Source organism: Silurus meridionalis, chromosome 3, assembly GCF_014805685.1.
Source record: "Silurus meridionalis isolate SWU-2019-XX chromosome 3, ASM1480568v1, whole genome shotgun sequence".
Classification (NCBI taxonomy): Eukaryota; Metazoa; Chordata; class Actinopteri; order Siluriformes; family Siluridae; genus Silurus; species Silurus meridionalis.
The window spans coordinates 17413624-17440607 of NC_060886.1; the positions used below are offsets into that span (position 1 = coordinate 17413624).

Here is a 26984-nt window from a genome sequence, read left to right on the forward strand (position 1 = left end):
TTTTGGGCCGATGAGCAAAATCTTTGTCTTACCAGAATTTAATAATAGAAAATTATGCGTCATCCAATCTTTTAATTATTTAACACACTCAGTTAACCGAGCCAATTGAGATGTTGCATCTGGTTTTAAACCAGGTTAATGCCTGTTCCTGAATGCCAATGTAATTCTGTAAAGATAGATAGATAGATAGATAGATAGATAGATAGATAGATAGATAGATAGATGATAGATAGATAGATAGAGTATATTTCATTAATTGAACAATTTGTCATATTGTTACATTATTTAAATGTAAAATTTAAACTTAAAAATAGAAATAGAATATAAATGTAAAAAAAGGAAAAATTAAATAAATAAAATGTAGATATAAAGTATAACAACATATTAAAAGTATAACTATAACTAAAAAGTCTAAAAAAATTTACAGTATAGAAAAAGATTATATTATATATATAATATTAATAATTTTGCAGTGAAGAAAACGTGAGACGGAGAGAGGTGTTAGATGTTTCCTGGTTCAGACTCCGAATGGCCTGCGGGATGAAGCTCCTCTTAATTCTCATTTGAATTATTTATCTAAAGAAAACAGACAATATAACGAGACTGAACTTTTTAATGTAATTCTTTGGCTATTAAAGCCCAGATTTGAGAGACGAAATAAGTCAGAAATAGTCCGTTAACTTCAGAACACCAATGAACGGCTCGAGAAGCAGGTTTGTCATGAATTATTCATGAGTAGGCGAGGTTTACGGAGGGTGAAAGGTGAAGCTGCTCAGCGCGCCTTGTTTGGCGCCAGCGTTTTCGCGGGATTGCAGAGGAAACAGCGAGACTGTATCTTCCCCGTTACTGACAGCCACTCATCATTTTTCGGTTTAGAAATAACCCTCGCTTGTTTTATTGGTGTAAGCTTTTCGTCTATGCTAACGCCGCTTTTTGATGGTTGTGTTACATTAGTATCGGTGAGGTGAGAGAACACTACTTTTTCCCCCTATTGCTTCCTAGTTAGCTGCAGTGTGTCCTGGGCAGGGGGTTGGGTATGTTAGCTAGCCACCATGCTCATGAGCTGAGAGCGCAAAAATCACATTGAATGCCTAAACTGAAACAAGGGGTGTTTGACTCGATAAAAAAAAAAGCTGCTGTATCTAACAGACTACGCGCGTATCCTTTTTGGGTTCATTACGCAAGTGCAGATGTTATTAGCTGGGTGTTGTTAGCTTGCTCCACATTGTTTACACGGTGTGCTACACTAGAATGAGGTCGCTAGAGGTTTAGCAGATGTTAAACTGAACTATCCGTTTGTGAAGTGTGGGGAAAATATAATTAGTCGAAACTGTCTGTCGTTACGCAACCTATTTTTAATCAATTGGCTAGTCTGCCACCTAGCAGGGAGGAGGCAGAGAAGCTAGCTGGGCGCCACATCCGTTCACACTCATCAATACTGAATAGCTCTTTCTGATGCATAGCAGCGGTTAAATGCAGATGTAGTGTAGTTATGTAGGAGCTTCCTTTCAGATTTGCTATTATTGCCACCTGCTAGCTGCCTTGCATCTGTGATTAAACGGGCTTGGAGTCAGCTGTAGGTGTGTTTATTTTTGCCAGAGAGCACAATGTGCTTCACTAAATCACATCATCTTCCAGAAACCATTAATCTACCTTAAAGCACATGGATCAGTGTTTTCCAGAGGTGTTCATAAAACAAGAGCTAAACATCTGCTGTTGCGAGATATATAGTCACTACAAAACAAATCAGATGTTTAAAATAGTCTTTAAACTTTTTTAATGCTTCATTTTTCTACTCTTTTCAGCATATAAGTCTTAAGATTTAGTTTATAGTTTGATTTGTGATTAAGAAAATCAGAAGTCTAGAGTAAAACCTGGGTCCTGAATTGGTGCTTGCAGGACCTGAGGATGATGGCCACAGTCCCAATGTCCAGCTCCAGCCTTCTCCATCTCCTCAGGACTCTAGAGGACAAATCTGCCGGTGTGTCTGAACAGACGGATGCCTACCTTACCATCGCCAAGTGAGTGATTGAAGCTGTGAACAATTAGCTTGGTTGTTGAATTATGGATGTACTAACCATTTTGTAGCCGTAGCACATTCAAGTACATTCCTAGTTTTGTGTAAAAACTTCACCGAGCTAATATTTTTATTTTTATTTATTTTTTTTTTTTTTTTTTTTTTTTAAAAGTCGGCTCAGTGGAGAAGATGGGCGGCAGTTCTTTCCTTTAATCATTAAGCACTTTTCACTCCTGGGCAAAGCCTTTCAGGTATGAAATCTGATTGCATTCATTTGTATTCCTTATTTTTATTATTATGTTCTGTTGCTATGACACTATTGATTATACTAATTGTAAAGTCAGCATTTTTTCATTCAAACTTGACGTATTGTTTTGTGCTCCCAGAGACACATATCCAGTCAGAATGAGGAGTTAAGCCAGGCCGCGCTTCAAGCTCTGGGCTTCTGCGTCTTCAACTCGAACATTGTTTTTGGTATTCCATGTAAGATACAGAGCAAGTGAACGTGGCGTTACAATTCAATTCATAAATGTTCCCTACTGGTGTTCTGATGCTTTTGTTGATTGCTTTGGTTTTTTTAGGTACTTTTGCAGAGGAGATCTTGTTGGCCCTTTGCGGTCTGGTGTTAAAGTCAACAGACAAGAACACATGCACTCGAGCATTATGGGTCATTTCAAAACAAAATTTCTCTGCAGATGTTGTTGCCAAGAAGGTCAGTAAACAAAGTATTGTTTTTTTTGTACAATCATGTTTGCTTTTGCTTTCATTTTAAGATATTTTTGCATTTTTCTTCTTTATCTTTTTAGACACCAGATATACTGAAGACTCTAGAAGCTCTTCAGACAAAAGACATCCAGTCAGTCTTGACTGAACATGAGTCGCTCAATGTTGTTATAAAGTACATACCTTTTTTAATTATTGTTCTTTTTTTTATGTTTCCTAAATGTGCCATAATATAATTTTGCAGACACAATGGGCGCATTTTGTTGTGAAATTGATGAATTACCAAATGTCTGCACCCTGTTTGTGATTGTTTTGGTTACAGGCTGCTAGAGCAAGCTCCTGTTCAGATGACTGAAGGAGCAGTTTTGTGGATTAAGCTGGTCATACCTCTGGTAGTTCACTCCGCCTCAAAGGTGCGCTTGCGTGCGGCTGCAGCGCTGGAGATGGGTATGCCTCTTCTTCTGGAGAAACAGCAGGAGGTGGCTGCCATTGTAGAGCCTATGATGTCTTCTGTAAGTCTGTCCTTCATTTTCTGTCTTGCAGAGACACTGCAAAATTAATAGGCTTGTTTTTATTTGCTGTACTAAAGCGGTTTGCCCTTGGCTAGGAGGCTGTTCTGGGTTGTTATGATAATGTAGATGATTGTGACTTTATTTTTCTGTTATACCACAATCTGAGTCACAAAATTGTTTTTGTATATTAGTTGGTTTGGTTAAGATGACTCATTTCTTTCTTAACCTCCTTTTATTAACTGGAACCATATTTATTTTTCAGAAACTTATCCCTGAGATGCAGAAACTATTCTCCAGTAAGAATGAGAGCAATGTGCTGAAGCTCTGGCCTTTATTTGTAAAGCTTTTGGGCAAGGTAAGGCACATGTTCATGTCATTGATGCTCTTTCTTGAAGTCCTGAAGAGAGATGTGGTGCAGGTAAATCTGAAATGTGTTGTCTTTTAGTTGCTCCACAAAGGAGGTGCCTTCATAAACTCGCTGCTCTATTTAGAAGAGCTGGGCTTCCGTAGCTCCTCTCCCAGCATTAAGAAAATTGCCTTCCTTGCCTGGAAGAGCCTCATCGACAATTTTGCTCTTAATCCAGGTGAGCATTTGGCCAAACTGCTGCATATAGTTTTCTTATATCTTTGTCTTTTTGATATGGATTAAACCAGATTAAATCTCTTTTCCAGATATTCTTTGTAGTAGCAAGCGACTAAAACTACTCATGCAGCCCCTTAGCTCCATCCTTGTTAGGACTGAAGCCTTGCTGCTCACCAAAATAGAAGTCTGGTGGTATCTTGTGGTCAAACTAGGCCCCAACCTGTCAGCTAACTTTGAACAGGTAAAGCAGTATATCATGTAATTCACAATGTATTAGAGTTGGCATAGTTGTTTTTTAAGGTATAGAAAAGATATAACAAATGAAACTTGTATTTATGAAGGTTGGTGTACCACTGCTGCTTAGTACACTTCCTCCAGATGCCTCATTGGGGTCTTCAGCCACTCCTGCTAGAAGCATAAGCCAGAGCAATGGCATTGGACTAGTTACTCCTAAACAAGGTACAGTGAGATTGGGCCCCTGACCCAATTTCTGCACATTAACATGTTTTTATTTTTACTTGAAATCTATATGTAGTAATCTTTATTCATTGATTTCAGGCGTTCCTTCATGTAGCAGTCCAGGTTCTAGCTCTCGCCTGAGCATTAGCAGTGCGAACGTTCCACAGTCCTTTCCCTCCATCCAACTGCTCGGGCTGGAGATGCTACTACACTACTTTTTAGGATCACAGGCTAGTGCTGCTGCAGCCAAGGGCAGTCTTCAACTCAATCTTGGTAAAGCACAATGCATACTTATTACTTTTTTGTTTGAATGTCATTACTTTAAATAATTCTGACTGTCTTTCTAAAATTTTAATCGCAAATTGTACACAATTAAGCAATGTCAACTGAAATTTGTGTACTTTTTGAGAAATACAGAACAGTGTCTGTATCTGAGCTATATTTCAATCTTATTCAAGCTTTATTTATTTATATATATATATATATATATATATATATATATATATATATATATATATATATATATATAAAAATTTTTTCTTTCTTTTTTCTGTTTCAGAGCCTTTGACACACAACCTTCTCAGCAGCCAGTCTTTCTTCAGCAAGCACTCCTCTACACTCATTGCAGCTGTTAGAGATTGCTTCATCTCTGTGGGCAAAGAGGCTCCAGGTACTCAATTGTCCTTATTTACACACCGTTTTTATTCAGTAATGGTGTGTGTTTATTTTTTTTGGTGGTAGTAGTAATAACTAATACTGAACTGTACCTTTTTATTTTTACTTTTATTAAACAGTCCCTTGTCATTGATGCATAAGGCTTCCTTAAGCTGTTCCTTGTGTCTGTGACTTCAGAGTATCCCTAATGTAGAATGTTTTTTAACTGGCTAAAATAATTAAAAGCTCAACTGTTTCTAATAAGTGTAGACCCACTTGAATAATTTGGCATGTTCTCTGTGGAGACAATAGTTTGATTGTGCAGTTGCCAGCCCCTGAAGAGCCTCATATATGCTATTGTTGCTGGGTGGGTGTTTTTTGTTTTGTTTGTACATCTACGCAGTCATTACATTCTATTACATCCATATGGTCTGTGATCTATCCAGATACCGTATTTTCCGGACTATCGCTTTAAACCCCGCGGCTTGAACAATGAAGCGGCTAATTTATGGATTTTTCTTGGGTTTTTCCCGGTTTCACAAGCTTCAAGCCAAAAAACTGAGCCCCATAACATTAGACCAATGAAATTGCTGAACGGGTTCAGGTGAACCAATGAAATTCTTTATATCAATAATTAAAATATCAATTATATCATTCTTTATATCTCATCGGGAGAAAAGCTTCCACCGATGGTGATTTTTAAACGCACGACGATGCCAAAAGAAGAGATAAATTGTTAAAGGAAGGAGGAAGACAGTGAACAATGACTTTCTTGGTAGGCTACTGTTTAGATACAAGCCGTGTAACAGGCACTGTCTTTCGTTAAAGCCTGTGTTAAGTTCATTAGTTTCAATGTAGACACCTGCGGCTTATAGACAAAAATACAAAATCTTTGTAAAATTCAGTGGGTGCGCTTAATAGTCCGGAAATTACGGTACATATCAGGCTGCTGGTCTGATTTGTCTTTGTATAATATTTATCATTTACAATGCTTGGAGTTGGCTCTTGGGGAACCCCTAGAAACACTTTTGTCAAAGAACAGTTTAGTTGCCCGTGTTGTGTCTGGCACATTATTTTGGCACTTTTATACATTTAATTAATACAAAATCTTTTGTACAATTTCTTTGTTTAGAAGCATTGCTGAATCTAATATGGACCAGCCTTATTGGCCATGTCAGTACAACAATAGAGGCTGGTAAGTTCTGTAGTCATTTATAAATTAGAATAAATCTTTATGTGGGACTAAAGTCTTCTGTTGGCGTTTAAGCCTGCATCTGTTCCATCTTTGTTGTTTCTTCTTTTTAACAGCTGATAATAAGAAGGAGAGACAGGGTTCTGAAGTACTTACTCTCCTGCTGCAGGCCCTACAGTCTATTGTGTCCTCTGAAGCCCTGCCAGCTCCACGGGCTCTGGTAAATCATCTCACTTTGCAAATAGCTGCTCTTTAATAACTGTTCCATTGGATTTAAGCAGCAAACACTAATTACAAGTACTTATTTAAGCACACTTTGAGGTTCCTAAATCTTGGAATTACAACACCTTTAAACTTTGATCCTTATGACACCCTAAGACTAACTAATGTAGTATTCTAATGATTATTCCATCGATTAATCGAGTGATCGGATAAGAAGTACCTTTTCTTTATTAAAGAGCAATACAAAATCAGAGTTAGAAAATAAGACGGGTCTCTTATAATGAACAAGTAGTTCGTTTTTCTTTTTAGAAAAATAAATTTTTATTGCTGCATACAAGAATATCAGTAAAAACGAAATTTAGTGCCTTTTTAATAGCCATTTTAAATCAAAATACAAAACAGTACATTCAAACATTCCCTCTGCAGTGGCCAAAGCTAAAAATTATGAAACATAATTATTCTCCCTCGTATGTATTTATTTATTAAATCTCGCACAGAATCGTGATGTCGTTTTCTTGTCTCCAGAAAAGCTGCTTGAAATTTTCCACAAACTAAATCAATGTATTTATCGCCAGCTTTAAAAACATGCTCCATTACCGACTCCACAGCCCAGGGTTTTTTGACTGCACTGTACATAAATAAAAATATAAAAATGTAATTCAAATGACTTAAAAAATGGTAACTGCACTGTACGCTGTTTTTTTTGTTATAGTCTAAAATTCTCAAACTTTGGAAACTTTCTGCCATTTTCTTTGGTCTGAATCTTCTCCTCGCCCCTTGCTGTTTACTCCCTGTTCCTCCATTTTCATCCTGCAGTGTCTTCTATTTTGCCTGACCTGTGCGTTCCAGAGTTTAGTGGGTGGTGCGTCAGTAATAATTGTCTGTGGGAAACACGGTGCTCTGTGTTTTTGTTAAATGGGCTAAATTAATTTTTGTAATTAAACTACTTGTTACTCAAGGGATTGTTACAGCACTATTTATTTTTAAACTCCATACAAAAGCTTTTCTGCATTTGATTAATCCCAGATGATGCTTGACACTGCGTTCTATGCTGTGCACTTTTTAAAACATTATATTTATATTATAGGCCTTGCTAGAAGCTACTGTGAAAGCTATTCCTCAGAAGGTGCTGGGGTCTGCAGCATATCAAGTGGCTGACATGGATGTCTTGAATGTGAGTTTGAATTTGACATTGTTTGAAGCTCATAATTTTATAATGTCCTGTATTTTTAAACAGTCCTACAATCTACTCATTAATAATGACTTATTATTAATTATTAATTAATTAACTCTTAATGTAAATGTTTCTTCCCAGGGTACTCCAGCTCTTTTTTTGATTCTTCTCTTTTACAAGAGCAGTATGTTCTCATCATTTGTGACTGATGAAAGGTAAGTTATTTAGAAAGTTGTTTGCTTTGTTTACTGCTCTTATTTCAATATAAATTCATCTTTTGAACATTAGATGAAACCTATATTTGGTTAAAAGATCAATGATTATGAAAGCTTTTCAGCATTTTTTAATAATAGGAATGCATTTGCAGCCTTACATTTATTACATTTTATTTTTGCTTTTTGGTAGGTTCTTTGTGTGTCTGGAGACCCTTATCAGTTGCGGTCTCTGTGGGCCCACTTCTCCACTGGCCTTTGGAGAGTCAGTTTTGGGGACAATCAGTGACCGCGCAGAGGCCGTGGAAAACACAGAGCATCTGTGGAGAATGTGGACCCTTGTTGTAAACCCTTTAACTGATACCATTACACAGGTTTGTTCTGGCTTTGTAGTAGATTACTTTTTGTTTATTATTTTGGGCATTAACAGGTCTTTTTTTTTTTTTTGTGTATTATTTTTATTTTTTTGAAGACAAATGAGGTGAATCAAGGGGATGCCCTGGAGCATAACTTTAGTGCAATTCATACAGCCTTGATGTTTCCGATTACCCGCCTTTTGTCTGGCTCAGGTCTTCCACAAGTCAGTAACTCTGCATTTCTCACACTTTTTAGCTTTAAAAATGTTTAATTCCTTTCCTACATAATTTTTACAGAGTACAGTTTTACTGTCATTTCTCCAATAGATGACTCAGAAGACTATGCTGAGCACTTGGTCTCGACTGTACAAGGCTTTTGCTCGCTGCTCAGCTCTTGTGGCCACAGCAGAAGAGAATGTGTGCTGTGAAGAGTTGTGTGCCAGAATATCTACTGCACTTGATGGTGAAGCACTGAAGGTATAAGAAATGGAACATGACAATTTTGTTAATTGTGTGTGTATATATTTTTACAAGCTAATAGAGCTCTGTTCTCCCCCCCCCTAGAGTTTGTCCACTCTTGATGCAGTAGCAAATATCTTGCTGTCCATTATTGAAAGTGTGGACTTCTCTCCATTTACCCCTCAATTTCAACAGAAGATGAAATGTAAGTGGTGTGTTTTGCTTTTGATGAAAGGGCAAATGTTTTTAAATGACTTTGCAATTAAATTCTATATCTTGTTCTCCTTAGCCCCTCACACACCACTTGGTTGGGTTCGAAAGAGGAACAAAGCTCTGGGGAATCTCTCAAACTTCCATGTGCTCTTGGTGCAGTGTTTAGAATCTTTCAAAACTCTGGCATTTTCAGAGGAGACCAGTGGAGTTTTAAGTGGCATTGGTACAATGCTCTTCTCCATATTGTCCACTCTTTTTACAAGCCTTGCCTTACCCACCATTATCCAAGAGTCACTGGCTTCCCTCATAAAACCTCTTGCGCTTCTTTATGGACAGTGGTGAGGTTTCACTATTTTTGACTACCTATATGCTAAGTTTCGAACTTTTCTTTTTTTTTTTTCTTTTCAACAAAACCTGAATACCACAATTTATGCTGAATGCATTTTTTTTCCCCCACCTTTTTTCCCCATATAGTTCAGAAGGTGAACAGTCTAAGACCCACTCTGTGCTGGGATCCAAGGTAAAATTTTATTTCTGAATTTAAATACACTAAACATCAGAAATTGTACCTATTATTTACCTATCATGATATCCCGTTTTAAATAAGTATTTTTCCCTATTTTTTCCACTTTTTATTTAGTTGGAGAAGCTGATAGGAGATGTGCTTGGAACCCTGCAAACACGTTCTGCACTGCAGTATGATGATGAGCTGCTGGAAGTTTTATCTCCATTGCTTTGTGTACTTTTTCAACACAAAAGCAAACAGATCCGATCCGTCATTACTCAATTCTGGAATGGCACTTTTGGAAATGCGCTTGTGCTCACATACCCTGAGAATCTCAGGTATGTGTGTACATATTTATATATTAAAATGTCAATCTGTGTTTTTGCTTTCGTGACTCGTGTATATTTCGGTGTGAAATCTATTGTTATTTTAGATATATTGTTACTTGAAATCTATTTTATATATTTTATGGTATTTATTGTCTGGGCTTTCCTAAAAAAATAAATTGCTTGGCTGATGAAAGAAAAATGTTTTCTAGGTCAGTGTTAAATCAAGCTAAGCAGAAGTCTCCCTTAATTTTACCTGGATTTCAAGCAGTTGAAAATTCTGAAGATTTAAGCGGACAGTGCTCAGTAAGTGATGCTTGAAATAGCAGAAAGAAGACTGAATTACAGTAGTGAAACCTAAATTTATAATCCATGTTAAATTAAACACAGGAGCATGCTTGTGGTTATATTTTTTCCCCCCAATTTGTATTTATTTTTATCTGAAATGTTGCACCCTGTATTTATTTACATTATTTTTGTTTTGAGCAGAGTGAGTGTTCTCAACTTGACACCAAAATCAGTGGGATTAAAGTGACCTCAGTGGGAAAGAGAGACTCCTTATTAACCAGAGCATCGGAGCTAAAGGAAAGAAGCTCTGGAACACCCTCCAAGCCTGTATCTGTAAATGACCTGAAATGCCACTCTTTAAACGTTGGATCTTATGAGTTGTATCATATATTTTAGCTGATGGCGGCATACCGTTTGCAGGTAAAACTGGATTTTGGGTCTCCGAAGCCACCACGCAAAGAAGTTCTTGAGGAGGAAGCATCAGTAGATTTTGTCTTCATTCCTCCTGAGGCAAAGGAGAGGGTGTTGACTGAACATCAAAAGGAGGTCAAAAGAACTAAAAGGTAGTAAAGCAAACGTCTGTTTTTGTACCATGTCAAAATGTCTCATACTTAAAACATGTGAAACGTGTCACTGCTCAGCTGAAAAGCTTCTTCAGTCTGACTGAATTATTTTCTGCTAACCCCACTTAGGGTTGATATCCCTGCAATGTACAATAATTTGGATGCCTCTATGGATACTACAGTCTTTACACAGTACACTCAGAGCCAAGAAGAATCCACGTATGTACCGATTTTGCATTAGTATAATTCTCATCATCTCTACCTTTCAGTACTGAGATGTTTACCAGCATGTGTTTTCATTTAGGGACAAATTGCCAACACAGGAACAATCTGAGGCCAAAGAAAATATGATTAAAGCGAAGGTAAGACACTGCATATCTGACTATAATTCTGTCATTAATTGTCTATTTGCCTGTACTGTAATTAGTACAGAAGAGTCCAATAATTTAAATAGTAATTTAGTGAATATTTATCTGAATTTGTAGGATTTGATGGCAGGGGCATCATCTGGAATTGATGAACAAAAGATGCAAGATAACATCAGCCCAGACAACACAGCTTTGGATGCCAGTGGTCTTCAGGATTTTGCAATTCATAAGGAGAGCCAAAGCCCAAATGGGTCCGGTTCATCTGACATGGTTTCTGGAACACCACCAAAGCCCAGCAGTCGACGTCAGTCCTTCATCACCCTTGAGAAATATGTAGAGGGTAGGCCAGGTGGCTCCCCAAATGTTACAAAATTTACTGGCCCACTTTGTAGAATTTCTTGTAGTCAGGAGACTCCAAAGTCACAAACTAACTCAAAACGGTCTTCACCTACTTCTTACTCACAGCCAGAAATTGGTAAAGAGGATTCTAACAAATCTGCTGATATTACCCCAGATTCTGCTAATCAGTCTGATGCAAAAATCACAGAGTTGAAATCAGTATCTAAATGTCCAAGTGAAGTCACAGAGGATGAAGATCATGTCATCCCAGACACACAGACGCAAGAGCTCAAAGAGGCAGTCGATATTGGGAACACGTCTCCAGACAAAACCAGTGTGGAGGTAAATGCTGAAATTGCCTCTACTGATGTAGAAACTGAGGTTTTTACTGCTTCTCAGGATTCGAGTCAGGTTGAGCCAAGGAGATCAGGAAGACGAAGAAGTAAACCTGTTCTGCCAGGGGAAGAGTTGGATCAGGAATCAAAAACCAAGCAGCAGAAAAAGACTCCTGTTAAGGCATCAACTTCAAATGATGCTCAAAAGTCTACATCGGCCAAGAAAACTGAGATTTTTACTACAAGAACCAGGAGAAGTAGAGTCCATGAAGAGAGTGGTGAAAGTGGTAAATTGCACACTAGTGAATATAAAGAAAATACGGGTGATTCACAAATACACTCTTTGGCTACCACAACGAGTTTATCACAGGGAAGGGGTAGAGGCAGGAGTAAAGAGGTTAATCAGACTGAGCCTTCTGCTGAAAAAATGTCTCCTTCAAGTCAAACAGATAAGAATAATGATAGTAATAATTATAAGAATGAGTCTCCTTTTAAGCAAACAGATAGTCAGTCACATTGTAGGCCTGTTAGGCGAACCAGAGTAAGTAGTGGTAACGTGGAGGGTTCAGACAGAAGGCAAAGTGTCGAGCTCTCTCAGGGAGACTCTCCTGCTGGCACAAACAAGCAATCGGATAGCCCTGCATCTGATTCTGATAGCCTCTCACCTGCCAGACCAAGAAGAGGAAGGTGGTCTGAAGCAGCTGAGGCACAAAACAAAGATAAGACAGGACTGAAAAGTGAACAAGTGAGTGATTTAAATCATTCCCAAACACCAATACCAATAAAAGGCAAAGTAGGTAGGCCCAAAAAATCTGAAAAACAGACAAGTAACACCAGTAAAGACACTACATCAGGTTCCGTGAATTCTGAAGGTTCACAGGCTAATGAGATCAGCAAATCCCAGGACAATTCTCAAGGGTGGGGCAAATATAGAACTCGTCGCTCATCTCAAGCCCTGTTGGCATCATTTGAAAACTCTGAGTCTGAAGGGTCTGATACCCAAAACGGACAAAGGTCTAAAAGGTCCAGAGTGCGTAAATCATCTGAGATGGTACCAAGCACACTGATGAATGCAAATGCTCCTGAGGATATATTGGGTACGGAAGATGCAACTGTCCCTTCAGTCCCAATGGAAATATCAAAGAATGAGCCAAAGGACTGTTTAGGTGTTAGCACACTGAATGAGGTTCAAAACATTATCCAACCTGATCTCGAAGATGAGCCCCCTGTAACTGAAGTCCAAGCAAGTGAACATGGTGATTCAATTGAACTTCGTGATGAGCAACAAAGTGACATAGACTCTAGGATGCAAATAGATTCTGAAAAGGAGAAGTATGTTAACACTGTTTGCGAAGAGAAAGCCGTTGCCAATGAAAACCTCCTGTCCTCACAAAACAGCCTACAGCAAAATGCTGAAGTTGAGCTAAAAGCAAGGGAAATGCTTAAGTGTCCTCATAGTAAAAAAGGTCGTGGGCGCAGACGCTCTACTAATTGTAACTGCCACCAAGTTATCAGCACGCCTTCAAAAGAACTGTGTAGTAATTCTGAAGATGTACAGAGTATTAAGGAAATCAAGGTTCTTCTTGAATCCAGCAGTCTGCCATCTGATGCTGAGGTGAACAGTTTCACATCTTCACCGGAAAAAGAGAGAATGGCACTTAACGACAGTTGTCCTGATGTTGCTAATGAACAGTCTTCTCCATCCTTGCCCAGCTTGACGGAAGCAGAGTTACCTGCTGTAAGACCTGTGAAAAATCCTAATGAAAATGATGTGAATGAAGGTCTAATCCAGGGAGAGGAACACCAAAAAGACAATGTAGATGAGACAAAGGAGAAGTATGAGGAACAGGATAAACCTTCTTCAGAAAACAAGTTTAGCCAAGTGCATTCACAGGAAGGTCCAGGTGCACCAGAGCCCTCATCAAACCATAGCCAACCTATGGAGGATAAGCCAGTATGCCATGAAGAGTCTAAATCTCCTGTCAGTCAGGAAGAAATAGTTCTTAGTGGAGAAAAAACAGTGGAGATACCAGAAAAAGAGGAACTTGTGCCTGAATTAGATGGTGCAGTTACTGCACTTCCTGAGGGTACTGAATTAGACAGGGCCTCTCATGAAGAGGGGGAGGATGATGAAGATGAAGCAACACAAATAGACAAAGATCTTCATCTTCAGACTGCTCTACCTTGTGACGCTTTGGAAACTCCTCAAGCTGCCTCGGCTGAACCTTGTCTGGACTCCCCACCCAAACAGAAATTTCCAGATTCTCTTTGTAGGAATGCAGAAGCGAGGCAGAGTCCTAGTAGTAGTGTGACACGGGGTGTATGGTCACCAACAGCTTCTCCATCTACAAGCATTCTAAAGAAAGGACAGAAGAGGCAATGTGAAGAAGATTCTCCATCACCTCTCATTAAGGTAGTATTGTTAAGGATGGAATATTTATTTACAACCAAAACTTCTTATTAATTGTGTTCCTATTTCTGTATATTTTAATGCTGTTTATTTTTGTTGTAGTCTCGCAGAGTGTCCTTCGCAAACCCGATATACCATCAGGAATTGGCCGACGATATTGACCGGCGTAGCCCCGTTGTACGGACTAGCTCTCCAAAATCAAAAACTGTTGGACAGCCTAAGGTATTGTGACTTATATTTCGGTATTATTAAGTCATAAAAGCAAATTACAAATAAGGTCACTTAATCGGGATAAATTTGCGTTGCAGTATATTACAACACCGACAAAAGGACTGTTAACCCTCAGTCCTCGCAACCTTCGCAGTCCGGGTTACAAGAGTTCAAAGAAATGCCTGGTATTTCTTTTTTGTTTATTTTTAACACTTTAAGCCAAACTTCTAAAACCCATCAAAAAATTAATGTGTTGGATATTTTGCGTTAATGTTTAACCTGGCCACAGATCTCAGAAATGAGTCAAGAGCCCCGACCCATTCCAAAGGATTGTGTTTTTCCTGCACTCGTCTGCTGTTCTACTCCTGTGGAGGCTGTTCTGCCCCAGATTTCTTCTGCGATGTGGTAAGTTTCTAATGCTTAGCATTTGACCTGGTAAATAAGTGTAGTTACACACAGTGTAGATGAAGAGGATAGCGCTGTTCTTTCTAACCTTTTCTACATTCTTCCTCAACTGACTTCGATCATATTAAGTGATCTGATTTGGCACTACTAGTCATGCTATATTAAAGCAAATAACTTTTTGTTTTTGTAAATCTAGCCATTAACAACCATTAAATAGTTTTCCGAATAAAATGACTGCTGTTCATCACATGTATTCATGTATTGCTGTATATTTGTCTTTGTACCTAGGCCTCGAGGCTTTGGTCAGCTTGTGCGTGCTAGGAATATTAAAACAGTTGGTGATCTGGGTGCTCTATCACCAAGTGAAATCAAATTGCTCCCTATTCGCTCACCTAAGGTGTCAAATCTCAAAAAAGCACTAAAAACCTATTATGAGCAGCAGGTACAGTATATTTTAAACATTTGATTATTTGTGAATATTGTGCTAAGCTGATATGGCATTTACAAATGTTTGAATTTGTCCTTCAAGCGCAAGGGGCGGCCTGATGACCTGAAAAGCTTTGATGAAATGGAGAAAATGACCTCTGAGCCTGAGGAGATGACTGTAGCTCTAAATCAAGAGGAGGACCAAACAGCTGGAGATGAACAAGGTACATCTGAAGGATTAGCAGTATAGATCAATTGCATCATGTACAGAGACCTTTCAGCAAAAGATACAAGCCATTGACACTTTTTTTTTCCTTTCTTTCTTTCTTGCAGAAGTCATCTCATCGGAAGTGCCATTGACCGTAGCGCAGAAACGGGAAGAGTCAATATCTGTGGACCTGCTATCAGATGTTGCAGCACTGGGATCTCGTCTAACCCAAGAGGAGCTTGGATGCTGTTCACCAAGAGAGCTGGGTCAGATGCATGAACAGCTCAGTGGCATGATGAGATGTATTGTGGATCATCTTCAGTCACGTTTAATCAGCAACCTGGAGGACAGTTTGTCATGATTGATCCAGTCTTCTCATCCTCAGTCGTCTACATGAAACCTGCCTCAATTACTTTTAACTTTTATTTTGTAATTTTTTTTTTTAATCATGCTTATATGCAGTGGACTGCTGTTTTTAGTGATCGTTTTAGCTGTGGATCTTCTAACATTTTCTGGACTGATGGAATCTTTCTCCAATGGGACATAAATAGCTTGTACCATACTCGTATCCTCTGAGCATTGAACAAATTGAAAGGACTTGCTTCTTTTATTGCCTTTTATCGGCGCTTCTTGTGTGCTGATCAGAATGCAGATGGCACTTTTAGTATTTCAATACTTTATTTTTTTTCCATTTGTTTAAATAAAGGAACAAAGGTGTAAGTGGTGTTTTTAACTGAGAATTTACCTGCAGGATTAATTGCCTTTTGTGCATTATTTGTTTGTTAAATCAGAAGGGTGTTTTTAAGGTCACAGGGTGATCTATAATCCTGCCTTCATTTCCAAGTTGCTTAATTGGTAATCCAACATACAAATTATACTTCATATTAATTTTTCTTTTTTTAATTTTTTTTATTAAAGACTACCAGTGAACACAATGTAGAATTAAAGTTTACAAGCAGTGATTATGTTTATCCAGCCTGTGATTTGGGAGGGAAGCTGTAGTCTAGAGAATTTGGTCAAATCAGTGTTAAATCACAGTGTTTGAGATAATTGGCAGTCTTGTTACGGTAATTAGTTTCATTTTTTTATTAGAGTGCTCTATTCAGAAGAGAAACCAAGGTTCATGCAGAAATATTTATTCACTGATTATTTTGTGATCTCAATACTTTACTATAATGCTATCTATTCATTTAATCATTGCATACACAAACTTAACACAAGGACAGTTCAGGAAGTGGCGTTCTTGTTTTTAAAGGTATATTTCAAAGTAGAAATGCATGTGACAGCATGCAGTGGTGTTTAACACTATCTAAAAACCTGGACATGTTTAAATAATTTATGCATAAAGAAATGTATTCTACATATTCAGGACAAGAGACAGATATACTGCAGAAGCGTGGTGTGCTTTATTAGCTACTGAGCCAAAATATATGACTCTTAACCCTAGATCTAGGGAATTGGAAGAAACAAAACACACATGCATCTTGTGACCAGCCTTTAGCAAAGGAGGGAAGAGGCTTTTTTTTTCTTGGAACTCGTCTCTCACACTTTCAGGGTTTTTTGTTGTTTGTTACCTTAATTATAGTTTGATAATGTCTTGATTTGGTATCTCACTTTCAGTTCAGTCTCAGATTTTTATTTTTTTTTAAGCAAAGACCATTTCTGTGTTAAAGCTTTAGTGCTGAGAAAGGCAGAAAAGCCTTCCTTAAAACCAAGTCGCTTGTCAGTAATATACAACAAAATGGGCTTTAAGTTTGTTTTTAAATGTTCTTTTGGGGTTTGGTAGATAAAAGATAAATACAACTGTCTAACATCTTTCAGTCTCTGTCACATCCACTAAAGATTTGCAGATATGGGCATGAACAAAATTGCACATAATGCGAAGACAGACAAACAGGATCAACACTATTCTAAGACTAACCTATAACAAACTACACATAAACTAGCTGAATGCCTGAGCTGCTCAGCCCTGTGGATGTCTCATAGTCGCACTAGTCTTTAGATCGCCTCCACGTAGTTGGCTGGCAGCATGCCAGTCTTTCCAGTACGCTGCACTGTGCCATACATCCAGCCCTCATCGATGGACTGCACATTCACTATGACATCTCCATCTTTGAAGGACACCTCGTCGTTGTCAGCTGCAGTATAGTCGTACATGGCACGAACAGATTTCTGTCAAGAGGGACAATTTATGAAAGTGTTAACAATCATGTTTTTCAGTCTTAGACAATAGATAGTGAAATAAAGTTAGGTTAAGAAATTGCATGTATGGGAAGACTTTCCTACTTACCCCAGTGGTGGAGGGGTGTGAGGGCACAGAGGACACAGTGGTCTGCTGGGTGACCACAGAAGAAGATCTCTGCTGGAGTTCAACTGTCTTGGCCTGCTGGTAGCCTGTGACAGAGGGTGAAGTATTTGAAAGTCATTATATTCAAATGAGCACTTAATAATAATAATAATACTCCCCATTTAATAAGCACTTCTGCATGTTTAGTTATTAAGTGTAAAGTGCATGTACCGATGGTAGCAGAAGGGAATCCATTACTGTAGAGGGACATGTGTTGGTCCACATTCTCAGACAACTCAGATTTCTCATCACCTAAGCCGCTCATGGCGCTTGTCGATCGAGAGTGTTCCTTACTACGCCGCTGAGCTTGAACTGGAAGGTGCAGAAAGGTGTCCAAATTTTTGTTAAATTCTTACTCAATAAAAAGTAGCCTGATAAATTTTCCCTCAGGTACAGGTTTGTGTCCACACTAAAACATGTTTACATTTTACATTTAATTTAACCTAAAAATAGAAGTTAGGACAAATAATAAAAAAATTATTCGAAAGCATATTTGGATTACTATTTTGAAATGTAAAATGACAGGTCTAAATACAAATGCAAAGAAAAAAAAATGAGGATGTTTTACTCATGTAAAGTGCAATTATTATAACTATAAATTATAAATATCAAATAAATGATACTTTAAAAAGATCAGGGCAGTGTAACAATGTAATATGTATAGTCTGTAACCTACCAGACATCATGTGAAGACTCCTAGACTGGATATTATCTTCAGCAGGATCATAGTCAAACACAGAGCCTGGGTTTGTACGCCATACACGCAGGTCTAAAAATTAACCACAGGTTAGTTACTGTTGAATTCTACCTAAATGTAGTGGTACAAACATATAATCAAGATATAAGTAGTTGGTTATTATTGCTGTAAATAAGTTATGTTTCAATGATCTGACCAGCGATGGTTTCCTGGTCATGCTCTACAGCACGTTTCCTCTCCATTTCCACCACACGCCTCTGAATGCCGCGGTAGTTGATGTCACTAAAGTCTTGAGTGTTTCTCTTGACACGCTCAGTCACAAGGTCACTGGTGGTGGGAGTGAAGCTGCCCTTACTCTTCTCAAAGTCCTGGTGGTATTGCACCTGCGAAATAGATGTATACATAATGTTATTCAGCATCTTCGTGCAACTTTTTGTTGTATGTGAAATAAGAGATGCTTGCACTGAAATTTACCCCAGAGATGATGCGCTGAGTCTCCCTGACACGCCTCATCTCAGGAGTGTCCAGAACAAACGCTGCTTTGCCCTGCACCTGCTTACGGAAGCTGTCAGAGTACAGCACCTGGGTGACAGAAAGAACAGTAAATGCAATGTACACTGTATACAGGATGGGTTGTAATATGAGCACATCTCAGATTGGATCATTCCAGGAAGGAGGGAAACTGATGGCTATGAAGTTAGCAGCTGTGTTATTGCAACAGTAGATGAATGAATTAGCACAGTAGGTCCACATAGATGGAGGGATGGATGTTTTTGTTCCATTTCACAGAACTGCTACAAGACAGTAAGGAACGTATGAAAAATTGCTTAATCAAGAGAAAGTTAGCAATGAACGCACACATCACATCTAAATTTAATGTATTACATCGAGCAGGTGGAAGGATGAAGTTAATATTATTAGCCACCTAAGCGAGAAGGAAGGAGTTAGATTGGTTATGTTGAACATGAGTTTTAGGACACACGTTCCCTGGCTGAGTACCGAGCTAATATGTTCTTGGTTCCGTTTGACTCGCTCCATCTCTGGCGTGAATATCACAGGAGTTCCTTTGCCAGAAGCATCTCTATACAACACCTGGAGTGGAGAAAAACAGTAGCCATAGAAAAGCCAGTGAGAGGAAGCTACCTTCATATCACATCATACTCACGCTCCAAACATTCCTTCAGCAGAAGAAAGAGAAGTTTGTGAGCAAACACCACTCACAGCATCACATTTGGAGGTTAAATGGCAACATATGGAGAAAACCCTGTAGTGAAATGTTAAGAAAAGCAAATATGAGCCAGAATATTACAGTGTGTGAATTTCAAATAAAACCATAAGCACATGAGGTTACTGTTGTTGGATTACATGGTCTCAGGTTTAAATGCTTGGAATAAACTGGAAGTAGATGTGAGGCTGCCGGTGGAGGGTTTGGTTATATTCTATTAGCAGGTGATAACAGACATTATGGGTAGAATGGATGTGATGTGAAAGTTCATGCAAATGAAGGCACGCCCAAGTAAACTGTGTGTAGTTTCCACTACCGAACTGATGTGCTTCTGAGTCTCTCGAACTCGCTTCACCTCAGGAAGGTCCGATATAGCTGTCCCATGCCCCACCATGTTTTTGTACTTTATCTACCAGTGGATTTGGTTCCATGCAGGTGAAACACATAGCAAGATACAAATAAACAATCAGAACAAGAACATTTGGAAAAATAACAAAATAATAACATGGCAAATATGATCAATCATCACCTCTAACATGAACAAACAACTTGCTGACATTTACAACAAATTTAGTAGCACATATAAAAACACAGACATTATTTTCCAAGCAATTTGGTTGGGAAAATCAATTCCAGTTGTGGTAAGCATGAACTTCAGAAGTATTAACATTGAAACCAGGTGGTATACACATGAATGGATGTTATTAGATATGTCATAATGTGCTGGTCAATGCTTTTTTGGGGGGAACTACAGTTAACCATGGAATCATTAAGGTTTGTGTGCAATGTTATATGGATGATAGAATGATCTGTAGCTGGGAAAGGGTCACACCGCAGTGTACCGTGCTAATATTTTCCTGATTGCGTTTAACTCTCTCCATCTCAGGAGTTTCTGATATCGTAGTTCCACTTCCTAAATCCTCCTTGTAATGAATCTTTAAATAAGTATAAGAAAAAGATGGTTATACAAATGAGCCAACCGTTATACCTACACACACACCATAGATTTCACATAAAATAGAGAGTATTAAAACACAGCACTCTTAAACTCTTGAATTGGATTGATAACAAGACACTGATTAATTTTTTTTTAACAACAGCAGTTTGATAGAAGATATAGCTGTAATACAAATCACACATTAATACAATATTAAGATGCTTATTCTAATATATTATTGTTATTATATATATATAAGATATATTTGCTTAGTGTTTATAGAAGGAGTCTTGGGTTTAAAAAAGAGTTACAGTCAGTACTTCAGTACGGGAAAGACATTAGGATAGCAGACTTTTCAGTTTCACAGTAAAAAGAAACATTGTGCACGCTAACTTATTATATAGACGCTGAAATAGAACAACTGCTTATATCAATTAAAGCAAAACTATATACAGTTTAAAAACACAATGTCTCTTTTAGTAATAAATCATTTTAAAAGTCATATAAGTAAAATAAAACACTTTAGGATATGCTATTATGCAAAAATGAATCAACCTCAGGCTGATAATTGAATCACTCCTCCCTGCTGGATTACTTTTTAATAACAGCACACCCTGCAGTGTTTTATTCCTTACAAAGTTAAACTACATCATTTTGAACTAGTAAATTAGAAAGTCACTTCTGCAGTAAGAAGAAAAGAGTTTTCAGACGGGTTAAAGCCATTAAGGGGGAGGGATACTTGTAATCGAGCAAAAGCAAATCTACCGAGCTTATGTTCTTCTGAGACTCCTGCGCACGTTTCACTTCAGGAAGATCTGGTATAGATATGCCTTGACCTAGTGAGTCCTTGTATTTGACCTATTCCATATTTCCGAGTTATTTGAAACAGAAATAATAAAGAAATGATAAAACACAGGAAGTATTAGATAAGTATCTGAAAAAACCCATATTGACACTTTACAAACCTATTTAGCCCTTCCTAACTACTTAGAATACATGACATAAACCTAGATAAACTCTATGAAAAAGGCTTATTCTACTGATTTCTTAATGACACCTGAAGACAATTTTACCATAACACAAAACCAGTGGTGGACAATATACACAAAGCATGTACTTAAGTAAAAGTAGGTACAGTAGGTAAAATATTACTCCAGTAAAAGTAAAAGTGCTCACCTAAAACTTTTACTTGAGTAAAAGTACAGAATTATTTCCCTCAAATGTATTTAAGTATCCAAGTATTATGATTTATTATGGGTGTAATGTTCCTTTTATCATTTTTATCACAAGATTGTTGCTTTATTAACTTAGTTTATGTAAAAAGACTCTAATGTTACTCTTAGCACAGCAATCTATTAATAGAATGATATTAATCAATCAAACACTGATTGATATCTAATAAATTATCAATACAAGTTTAAAACCTGACTGGTGGCTTGCTGTGTGAATGACCAGTTACGTTTTTATCCACTCATGAATAAAAGGAACGACTGATTTTGCAAAATGTAGTTGAGTAAAAAGTTAAACATTTGACTTTAAAATGTAGTGAAGTTAAAGTAAAAGTCTTCCTAAACAGAAATACTTGAATAAATTAGATACACGAAAAAGCTACTGAAGTACCGTAACGAATTACACTTACTTCTTTACTGTCCACCACTGCACAAAACACAATTTTTTTGTTTTGAGGCAGAAGACATTGATTACAGCTTTTAGTAACAGCAGGTTTGTTAAAGGCTCATCATGGTTTATGTAGGCTTATGTCAACTAATAAAAGGCTTATGTAAGTGTCTTTAAGTAAGTGTCTAACCCTAATCCTTTATTCAAAATCATAAGAAAATAAAAGTACACCTTATTTGAATTCTATGGTTTTCTGTATCAGGGCATACAAAAAATCATTTGGTCTTATCAGGTCTTAAAATTAGGCAAATACAACCTCAGATAACCAACATTTGACATCTTACACTATGTGATTATTTATTTTACAAACATAAAGCCAAAATAGAAAAGCTATAAATGAAAAACTATGTACATTCTTTACTGCGTTTGCAGAATTTAAAAAGCTCATTAATTAATCATCAGCACGTGTGACCATCTGGAGTTTTTAGCTGTAACACAAAGCAAGCTACTACAGGCCTCCTCTACAGACCTGTTTAATATTAAAGTTACTGAATAACTCAGGTTTGTTTATAAAGGTTGCCTGAAGAAAGCAACTTCTCTCTAAATAGACCTTGACAGCACAGCTTAGGTTTGAGAAGTTGCATCTGAACAAACCACAAGGCTTTTGGAACAATGTCATTTGGACAGATGAGACCAAAATGAAGATGTCTGACCATAATTCACAACACCACATTTGGTGAAAACCTAAACACAGCATATCAGCACAAACACCCCATACCCACTGTCAAGCACAGTGATGAAGGCGTGAGAAGTTAGGCTTGTTCTGCAGCCACAGAACCTGGGCACGTTTGCATACCAAAGTATTCTAGAGTCAAATGTGAGGCCGCCTGTGTGACGGCTAAAGCCAGACTAAAATTGGCTCATGCAACAGGATTGGGCATTTGCACATCTACAATAAATGGCTGAAAAACCAATGGTCAGTCAAAATTCAGACCTTAACCTGACTGAACTGCTATATCATTACCTGTGAGCTGTGCATAAACAAATGCCCACAAATATCAATGAACGGATGCAAGGATGAGTGAGCCAAAATTCCTCCACAGCAATGCAAGAGACTGATAAAGTCATACAGATAAACAATTACAATTTACTGCTGCTAAAGGTATCCAAACAATTAAATCATGTGTGGTTCATCTAAAGTTGTATCTAATTTTAAGACCTGCTGAGGTCCAATTCATTTTTATTTTGTCCTGATATATAAAACCATAAAATTCAAAAAGGTGGTATTTTAATTTTTACAGGGCTGTACAATAAAAGAAAAATAAACACAGAACATTATGAAAATGTCTGGGACTCAGTTAGGGAGCGTTTTAATAGTGAAATACAAAGAAAAGACTTTTAGATGATGATTATTTTTTAAGGATTGGCATTAAAATTAGGTGTTTATAAAAAAAAAAAACTGAGGAAGTGGTGATTAAAATGAAACGAAAGGAAATATTTGCTCTGTCTCGACAATGCCAAGGAGCATGGGAATGTGGGGAAAGGGGGAAAAGGCTGGGATTGGGTCACACCACAGTGTACCGTGCTAATAGTCTGTTGATTGCGTTTAACTCTTTCCATCTCTGGCGTTTCTGCTATAGCAGTTCCTCCTCCCAAATCCTCCTTATAATGAATCTTTAAAAATGCAGATGCAAAAATATTACACCAATTTGAGTATCATGATTTTTCTTTTTGTTTTTTTCAGTAGGCTCTTTGAAATAATGAAGAATTTTTTGTGTGACACAAATGAACATTTCACATATATTTACATTTCATGATTTGGAAAACATGCACATCTACATCTGCATAAGAGTTGGCAGCAGTATAAATTAAAAGCATTACGGTTTTAGTTCCTAAAATAATTAGAGCAGTTGTTTAAAACAATTCAACTGAACTTTAAAATGAAGTTAGTCTCTAAACTGGTAGTCTAGAGTTAATAGCTAAATTAAGGTCTAGATGAAGTAGGAAATGGGCTGCAAGTCAGGGACTGTTAACATATGATTGTAGCAAGAGAAAAAGAAGTAAAAAAAAAGGAGGGGGGTAAAAGCCAGAATTCAACAAATAAATTAAAGTAAAAAAAAAAAAAAGTAAAGTTGGTAGTCAGGAAAAAGCATTTAAAAAGAGTAAAATTATACTTAATGAGTAGGTACCAAGCTGAAATTCTTTGTATTTTCTTTAACACGAAGCATTTCAGGGGTGTCCTGTATTGCTGTTACTTTGCCCTTACTTTTTTTATGGTCAACCTGGTATTGAAGCTACAGAAAAAAGAGCACAACGGCAGTCAAGTACTGCACACTGGGGGAAAAACACAGTGTAACAAAAACACTTCAAATATGTTTAAATGAACACAACCACTGAATTTAAACAGTAAAAACTTGTTCAAAGAATAGGACAAAATCAACTAATATGGTTTACCAAATCCAAATATGCGAATCCTCACACACAAAAGACAAGAATGTATGACAACATGACCAAGAAAATGTCCAACCTACAAGGAACAAAGGGAGAAACAAAAACAGAAAAAAATGATAGAAAAATAAAAAGATCTTACAGTGCTAAAGTTCTTCTGGTTCTCCCGCACTCTCTGCATCTCAGGAGTGTCTAGAACTGCATTGTAGTGAGACATGGTCTTCTCTGCCTCCTCCTTGTACTTTTTCTGTTTAAAAAATAAATAATGCTTGACATTCCATATATACTACATCTATAAATATTCCAAAAAAGTTATGTTACATGTTATGTAATGTTACATGTTATATATTATGTGTTTCCTGGCAAAACATTGCATGTTTAAAGTTTATATATTGCCCATTACCTGGCTCACAAGGTTCCTGATCTGCTGAGCATGGATGATATCAGGAGTGTCAATGACGCTGGTGTAGCTAGCCCTGTCCTGCTCAGCGTTCTGCTTGTACTTAGTCTGTAAAACATGGGTTTCTGCTGAGAGACAGCTCTTACTTGGTATTTAAAAGGTAAGTTGACAATCATAATACTGACATTTCAGTAACATATTATTTCAGAAAATATGTAAAAAATAGGGCTTCATAAGCATATGCCATAATTTTAAATAAATTGTAAAAGACACAACTTCTTAAAAATGGTATAAATGGACAAAAATAATTTGTTAGTCCTATTAAAATGTGCTTTATAATAATTAAATAAAATTTGGGGGAAAAAAGCAGTTTATATAAAATGTGCATGATAAATATTTTATGGAAGAAGACATTTGTAACTTTGAAAGTAACTTTCAAATTAGGTAAGTATACTTTAAAATAAAGTTTTTTTGTTGAAAAAAAAAGAATTCACCACAAAAATAAATTTATTCTTGATTTATTCTGTCACTTGATAGATAAAGGGCCACTCTTTCATTAGGATGATACATGATCCATCCACTAACCTGGCTGAGGATATCTGTAGCATTTCTTGCTCTCATAAAGTCTGGAGTGTCTGAAGCCAAAGCCATCATTCCTTTGCCCTTTATCTCTTGCTCCAGTGCCTTCTTATACTCTCTCTGTGGAGATAGTAAGAATGGTAAAGATCCAATAAAACAGCATTAAAAAAATAACATAAAGAACACAGTAATTGGAAAGCTAGCCAATTGTAGCTAGGAAAATCCACATCAAATAGGCTTCAAGATTAATATTAGAGGTTAAACAGCTTCATTAAGAAGACCCTTGTTTTTACAGCATCAGGGTATGGGTAAAGTCCTGTTAGAAAATAAAAGCGAGATTAAAAACAGGGAAATTCTGAAAGAAGGGAAAAAGAGTGAGAAGCAAAAGTGGGATCAGTAAAGTTTTGTGACCAAACCTGGTTAGAAGAATGGGTGGAGTGATCCATTAAAGAAGTGGACATTTTAGTGGTTAGCAAGAATCAGGACTCAGCACAAACTGTGCAGCCCTGTTAGTGTGGTAAAGAGGCAAACAAGTTATGACTCCAAGAAGGAAATTAAGAGTGACACGGGATGGCTTTAGTCTGAGCCATTCCTACCTCGTTGAGGATCTGAGTAGCATTCTTTGCTCTTAGCAATTCAGGAGTTTCCTCCAGTACTGTAAGCCCTTTACCCTTCACCCCTTCCTCAAGATCCCTCCTATACTCTTTCTACAGGGTGAAGAAGAATAGAGAGACTGGACAGAGAGCACACAGCAAGGCACAGACATGCAGTACCGAACACAGCACTGCTCACACATCGAGTTTGATGTCACCAAGCCTCTGTTCCAAATGTGTGTATTTCTGAGGTTATATTATACAATCATCTGTTTTAGTAAGCATGATTTGAACATGCTCCAGCAATTGTGTCTTGCTGTTTTATTGACTAATTTGAGCTTGTTGTTTCTTTTTTTAAATCACTGTGATTTAAAGGCTGAAAAGAGGCATTAGCGAAAACACATTTTATCAGGTATTTCTCAAGAAAACATATGAAAAACATATTTAAGAGATGTTTAATGTTTGTATAATGTTAGCATTATAAATCAAAATCAAAAACCAAAGTTAAAACTACACAGAAACGTTAATAAAACACTCATGAGCAATGAATGTAGATTTAAAAGAAGGTGGAAGATCGTCAACAGAAATAATGACAAAACTGATAAACAAACTCACAAAATCAACTAGACCATTTAAAATATGAGGAAGTTGGACGGTGTATTACTGGATGTATTATGGCTGTGTGGTAAAACCATGCAAACTAACCACAACTTACTCAGCTGTGACTAGGAACACGCTATTAAGTTTGGTGGGTCTTAGTATGATTACTGGGAAGGGAGGAGCAAAATATAGATTGGTCCATTTGTTACCTCGCTAGCAATTTTGGTGGCATGTCTGACATGTAACATTGCCGGAGTGACCTCCAAGCCTGACAGGTTCCTGCCTTTCATGTTTTCCTCAAAGTCCTTTTTATAGTCTTTCTATCCGCCACAAAGATAAAAGAGTTCAAGACACATAAACCTTAGTAACACAGGCTTATATA

At 37.3% G+C, this 26984-nt stretch overlaps 2 protein-coding genes across 12 annotated transcripts in view; one reads left to right on the top strand and one right to left on the bottom strand.

The window, feature by feature from the left end:
* Positions 1 to 765: 765 nt before the first annotated feature.
* On the top strand, positions 766 to 15879 carry rif1 (replication timing regulatory factor 1). Its single transcript, XM_046845918.1, has 36 exons — positions 766 to 964; positions 1900 to 2021; positions 2190 to 2268; positions 2404 to 2500; positions 2599 to 2729; positions 2824 to 2915; positions 3063 to 3252; positions 3515 to 3607; positions 3698 to 3836; positions 3925 to 4076; positions 4177 to 4294; positions 4394 to 4567; positions 4854 to 4964; positions 6081 to 6143; positions 6257 to 6360; positions 7450 to 7536; positions 7678 to 7751; positions 7942 to 8122; positions 8221 to 8328; positions 8432 to 8581; positions 8669 to 8768; positions 8853 to 9114; positions 9251 to 9296; positions 9417 to 9619; positions 9820 to 9913; positions 10097 to 10228; positions 10316 to 10458; positions 10588 to 10677; positions 10763 to 10820; positions 10944 to 13913; positions 14013 to 14132; positions 14219 to 14305; positions 14410 to 14525; positions 14814 to 14967; positions 15055 to 15175; positions 15285 to 15879. Exons 2-36 carry the CDS (start codon positions 1909 to 1911, stop codon positions 15518 to 15520), a joined length of 7188 nt encoding a protein of 2395 aa, XP_046701874.1. The 5' UTR covers positions 766 to 964; positions 1900 to 1908; the 3' UTR covers positions 15521 to 15879.
* Positions 15880 to 16543: 664 nt separating this feature from the next.
* Positions 16544 to 26984, bottom strand: part of neb (nebulin) — a 54887-nt gene continuing 44446 nt past the window's right edge. For 7 of the 11 annotated variants that reach the window (XM_046845917.1, XM_046845916.1, XM_046845907.1 and 4 more), the window contains 17 exons: positions 26812 to 26922; positions 26006 to 26116; positions 25416 to 25529; positions 24834 to 24938; positions 24573 to 24677; positions 24172 to 24276; positions 23564 to 23656; positions 21131 to 21223; positions 20271 to 20363; positions 19745 to 19837; positions 19203 to 19295; positions 18678 to 18785; positions 18400 to 18586; positions 18183 to 18275; positions 17678 to 17818; positions 17450 to 17553; positions 16544 to 17331 (listed from right to left, as the gene is read on the bottom strand). In XM_046845917.1, coding sequence (XP_046701873.1) covers positions 17158 to 17331; positions 17450 to 17553; positions 17678 to 17818; positions 18183 to 18275; positions 18400 to 18586; positions 18678 to 18785; positions 19203 to 19295; positions 19745 to 19837; positions 20271 to 20363; positions 21131 to 21223; positions 23564 to 23656; positions 24172 to 24276; positions 24573 to 24677; positions 24834 to 24938; positions 25416 to 25529; positions 26006 to 26116; positions 26812 to 26922 — 1923 coding nt within the window. In that variant the 3' untranslated portion in view covers positions 16544 to 17157. The remainder of the gene's footprint in view (positions 17332 to 17449; positions 17554 to 17677; positions 17819 to 18182; positions 18276 to 18399; positions 18587 to 18677; positions 18786 to 19202; positions 19296 to 19744; positions 19838 to 20270; positions 20364 to 21130; positions 21224 to 23563; positions 23657 to 24171; positions 24277 to 24572; positions 24678 to 24833; positions 24939 to 25415; positions 25530 to 26005; positions 26117 to 26811; positions 26923 to 26984) is intronic. The other 4 variants (XM_046845915.1, XM_046845913.1, XM_046845911.1 and 1 more) reach the window with 3 other exon arrangements.

What these genes read in the sequence shown, in the direction of transcription:
- rif1 (XM_046845918.1), top strand. Translation starts at nt 1,909, where the DNA reads ATGATGGCCACAGTCCCAATGTCCAGCTCCAGCCTTCTCCATCTCCTC. An exon ending in TCCTGGGCAAAGCCTTTCAG is followed by an intron (nt 2,269 to 2,403) that starts GTATGAAATCTG and finishes TTGTGCTCCCAG; the next exon opens with AGACACATATCCAGTCAGAA. An exon ending in CTCCATCACCTCTCATTAAG is followed by an intron (nt 13,914 to 14,012) that starts GTAGTATTGTTA and finishes TTTTTGTTGTAG; the next exon opens with TCTCGCAGAGTGTCCTTCGC.